Source organism: Myxocyprinus asiaticus, chromosome 25, assembly GCF_019703515.2.
Source record: "Myxocyprinus asiaticus isolate MX2 ecotype Aquarium Trade chromosome 25, UBuf_Myxa_2, whole genome shotgun sequence".
Classification (NCBI taxonomy): Eukaryota; Metazoa; Chordata; class Actinopteri; order Cypriniformes; family Catostomidae; genus Myxocyprinus; species Myxocyprinus asiaticus.
In genome coordinates, this window is record NC_059368.1 from 275,001 (window position 1) to 280,000 (window position 5,000).

General features: G+C 38.5%; 1 protein-coding gene across 7 annotated transcripts in view; it reads left to right on the forward strand.

Moving 5' to 3' along the window:
• Positions 1 to 5,000, forward strand: part of LOC127415731 (1-phosphatidylinositol 4,5-bisphosphate phosphodiesterase beta-4-like) — a 90,125-nt gene that overhangs the window by 47,063 nt on the left and 38,062 nt on the right. For all 7 annotated transcript variants that reach the window (XM_051654587.1, XM_051654592.1, XM_051654588.1 and 4 more), the window contains one exon: positions 4,003 to 4,213. In XM_051654587.1, the coding sequence (XP_051510547.1) occupies positions 4,003 to 4,213 (211 nt within the window). The remainder of the gene's footprint in view (positions 1 to 4,002; positions 4,214 to 5,000) is intronic.

The window sequence follows — 5,000 nt, forward strand, 5'->3', positions numbered from 1 at the left end:
TACTTTACTCGAGTGCAATTTCAACAGAATACTTGTACTCTTACTTAATTACATTTCCAAAGAAAAAATTGCACTTTTTACTCAATGCATTTTTACAGATCATTTTCTTTCATCTTACTGGATTGAAGCATCTTTTCACTGCATTCGACAAACGACAGATGACAGACCAGAGGTCAGCTGTGTGGAGTTCTGACCATCTGCAGAGGTGGAATTTTGAATCTGATTTGAGCTTCGGATATGTTGAAATATTTGTGCGACTAGACCGTATGTGATTGCTCGACTGAATGTGATTTATTTATCTTAAAACTATGAGCACGATGTGAGAAATACTGACAGTTTATGTGCTAAACACCTGCTACTTCTACAGATTGGACAGTTATGAAGTGAAAAATATACATATAAAAACAAAAGGATTTGTCTTTAATTGTGTACATGTCATTTATTTCTACACTCTATTTGCTGAATTATTGTTATTAGGCAACTATGAATTATAATGATAACTATAAAATTAGCAATGATAATGACAATAATATAAAAAATAAGGGAATCTGAGTAAATATGAATTATGAATTTTATTCATCCATCTGCTCAACAGTAAGTTTTGGCAAACCTCAGAAAACAATTACCAAAACCAACAACATAACTAACTTTCTTCAAAGCTTCATTTGAATTTTTTTAATCTTTCTCAGTGTCTCAATGGGCTGGGTGTTCTGACATCGCAATTCGTGAGTTTTTTCTCCCATGAATCGAACACTGCGTGACTGTGGCAACATTTGAGCAAAATAGCCTCTGTGGTTCATTACACGTCTCGGGTCATGCAGTGAAATATGTACTGTGCGCCGCTAAAAGCGAGTTACATGTTCTCCCAAACAGATGAGGTTTTTCAGGTTAATGTTCTATCGAGATTGAAATCAACGAAATCGATCTCCCTACCCTAAACCTTAAACCTAAACCTAACTGATAGAGTCAGAAAATGCAAATGTGGGATGAAAAACACGATTAGTGTCATTTTGTGGTTCTTCTATGACACTTTGGGTTCACGTGTGGACTCGTGTGCTCTTCTGTACTTCAGTCCTTTTGTATCACATATGCAACGCTCTATCAGTCGAGCTAACGCACAATTTGATCACACTTGAACAAGCTTGTAAATGTAGTTAATGCAAACGTGAAGATGTGTCACCTTTCAAGTCATGCACTAGGCTATAGTAAAAGGGTTTATATGTCATAAGATAGCATTGTGTGAGGAACAGAGCAAAAAATAAGTGTTTATGAACTGATAATCTGCTGTTTTACTCATGAAACGGGATACAAGTCGTTGTTTTAGTGCCTCTAGTGTTCATTCCACCAGAAAATTGTGTTGTTACGTACAACAGGCCACATGTTAAGTCAAGTAATTTTTATTTATATAGCGCTTTTCACAACACACATCGTTTCAAAGCAGTTTTACAGGAAATCATGCATTAACAGAAGATAAAACTGTAATATCTATAATATCTTAGAGTCATCATTGTGTAGTTTGATTAAATATGATTGTAAATTGTGTTTAAAATAAATAATAATTGTATTTATTACCCCAGTGAGCAAGCTGAAGTTGACTGTGGCGAAGAACACAAAACTCCATAAGATGTTGATTAATGGAGAAAAATAACCTTGGGAGAAACCAGACTCACTGTGGGGGCCAGTTCCTCTCTGACTAACATCATGAATATAATGACAATATTACTTATGTATAGTGAAACTCATGGTTTAAGATTAGTAAACTAAGTAAGTGTTAAGGGTCAGTGTTTAAAACAAATATTTAGTATGAACTGTAAGATTAATGACTAATGTCTTTGAAGTTCATCCTGGATTAACTGCAGAAGTTCACACAGATGAATTGTCCTTTGTTAGTTGGCTGATGAAGGCTTTTGTTGGCAATTAATTGATAGTCTGTGTATTCCATTATAAGAGTGTAGTCCATCAATAGACAAAGGTGATGCAGGCAGAGATCAATGAGGTGCATGACAGTTCAACCGGCAGGTCATTTCAGTGAGGTTCAGTGGGGTCCATCCTAAATCCAAGGTTCAGGCAGTGGCATATGAAGTATCCCATGTCTTACAGTTTGAGTTGGCATCAGTTCACCCTCTGAAGTCCATCGTAATAGACTGGAGTGATGTCTGGCTGGCACCGGTTGCATTTAGTCGTCATCACTCAGTGACACGCAGCAGTGGAGTCCGACACCAAGCAGGAACAGAGCTGGATCTGACCGGTTCTGGTAACCTCGGGATATGAATCCCAAGGTTGAGATATGGAAACACATAGAATAATATTAGTGTAGATGCTATAAAATTTTATTTGCAGAGTTATAGATCATGATAGATGTTTCTGGTTCCGGCAGACCTAACTAAAGCAGCTTAATTGTGAGTTGATGGATAAATGAGGTGTATGTCTGGCTAAATAGATGAGTCTTTAGTCTAGACTTAAACTGAGTGAGTGTGTCTGCAGTCCCGAACAGTGTTAGGGAGACTATTCCATAGTTTAGGAGCCAAATAGGAAAAAGATCTACCTCCTTTTGTGGATTTTGATATTCTAGGAACTATTAACAGGCCAGAATTTTGTGATCGTAATGAACGTGATGGAATATAGCGTGTCAGAAGGTCACATCCAAACTATGATCTGTAATAATTTAATTTACAATTAGTGATTTGGTAGAAAGAGATCTAATGTTTAGTAGCCCAACATTTATATGATGTTTATCTTTAATTTCTTTGTTATTTTCAAGTTTTACCTTAATAAAATGTTTTCTAAATGATTTACTGAGAGTTTTGTGTTTGGTAGTTCGGGGAACAGACACAGTCTCTATATGATATTTCGGTGATACAGTCTCTATGTGTTGTAGTTTATGTGACCTGTGTGACGTCTCAAGGCAGCTAGCAGACGTTTGGATTAGCCAGTTTGTCTGCTTCCTGATCTGTGCCCCAGTTAGTCAAATACTAACATTATTAAGACTATGAGCCAAATTACTAGAGAGGACAGTGGCACCTTCCCTGGAGGGATGGAGTCCGTCTCTCTTTAGCAGGTCAGGTCTACCCCAAAAACTCTTCCAATTGTCTATAAATCCTTTGCTATTCTCCAGACACCACTCAGACATCCAGCCGTTCAGTGACGCTAATCTACTATAATCCTCATCACCACGACGAGTAGGGAGGGGGCCAGAGCATATTACAGTGTCTGACACCGTTTTTGCAAGTTCACACACCTCTTTAACATTATCTCTAGTGATCTCCGACTGGTGTAGCAAGACATCATTAGTGCCGATATGATTAACAATTTTAGAAAATCTATGTTTAGCATTAGCCAGCACTTGTAAATTTGATCTGATGTCAGACGCTCTGGCACCCAAAATGCATTTAACAATAGTGGCTGGATTCTCTATTTCCACATTCCTTACAATAGAATCACCAATAACAAGGGCTCTTTCAAAATGATTCTCAGTGGGTGCATCACTGAGTGGGAAGAATCGATTGGAAATCCTAACAGGAACGGGAGAGTGGTGTCACTTTACTGAGCGAGTGTGCTGCCAAGACGTCACCCAAACTCCTTTCTGCGGGGGCTCTACAGCCGGAACCAAAGTGTGTGTGTTGCTCGCTGTACTATCCACTACCTGCATTCTATTGATTACTTGGTGAAAATGTGTGTTATTTGAGCTGTAAATTGTCTTCTGGTGTGTTACTGATGTCCTTCCTGTTGCTGGAGTTATCTTCATGTAAACAGTGATTTACTGATAGTCCCAGAATGTGTTTCATGGTTGAATATTAAATATAACTTTACACAGACTAGGATTTTACCACACTAGTCTCATATTAACATGTATAATGTCTTGTGTGCGATACAAAAACGCTCTGTATTTTAGCATTTATCGCCTTAATAGTACTTACTGTAAGCATGATGTTTTACTAACTGCGGGACGAGTTGAAATGTTTTTTTTTTGACTCCGATCTGTGTTTCTGTTCTCACCATCAGGTCGCATGTCCTGCGACGGCTTCTGTCGGTATCTGATGTCAGATGAGAACGCGCCGGTGTTTCTGGACCGTTTGGATCTGTGTCAGGAGATGGATCATCCGCTGGCTCATTATTTAATCAGCTCCAGTCACAACACGTATCTGACCGGACGACAGTTTGGTGGGAAGTCTTCAGTGGAGATGTACAGACAGGTGCTGCTCTCTGGCTGCAGGTACGAGCGACTGCACGTGACGATTAGTGTTTTATCTCGTGACCCTCCTGTCTATCTCTGCTGTTTCACATTGTTGTTTGTATTGAACTCTTTGTTGTAAGGAATGTAAATGTTCAGGAAATGCTTTCACTTTTAGTTATTTTGCTACAAACCGTCTGAAATAGTTTGTCATTTTCTTCTTTTTCTTGCCTCGGCTCTTAATTAGCGCTGAACGATTAAAAAAAAAAAAGGAAATTGTGTAATGACCTAGTGCGATTATTAGAGTTGGTGGGCTGTTGTGTAAATCCATTGTTTGCAAGAGCAGAGTAGTAATAAATATTCAACTACCAAACATTTGCGAGAATGTTTTTGCCGTTTGTTATCGCAAAATAAACCTCGACAGGGTGATCAGGATCTTAGTCTACTTTTTTATGTTTTATGTTTTTTATGTTTTATTTAGATGTATTACAGTGCAAATAACATATTTTTTTTTCAGAATAAACAAAATTTGATTTTTTTCAGCCCTACTCTTAAATCGCTTTTGAATCAAATTGCAACCAATGAATTGAATCAGTTTGCTGTTGAAACCCAAAGATTCACAATCCTGATGTGTAAGGCTTCTATCTGTGTGTGTGTGTGTGTGTGTGTGTGTGTGTGTGTGTCTGTGGCTGTGTGTGTCTGTGGCTGTGTGTGTGTGTGTGTGTGTGTGTGTGTGTGTGTCTGTGGCTGTGTGTGTGTGTGTGTGTCTGTGTCTCTGTGTCTGTGTGTGTGTCTGTGTCTGTGTGTGTCTGTCTGTGTGTGTGTGTGT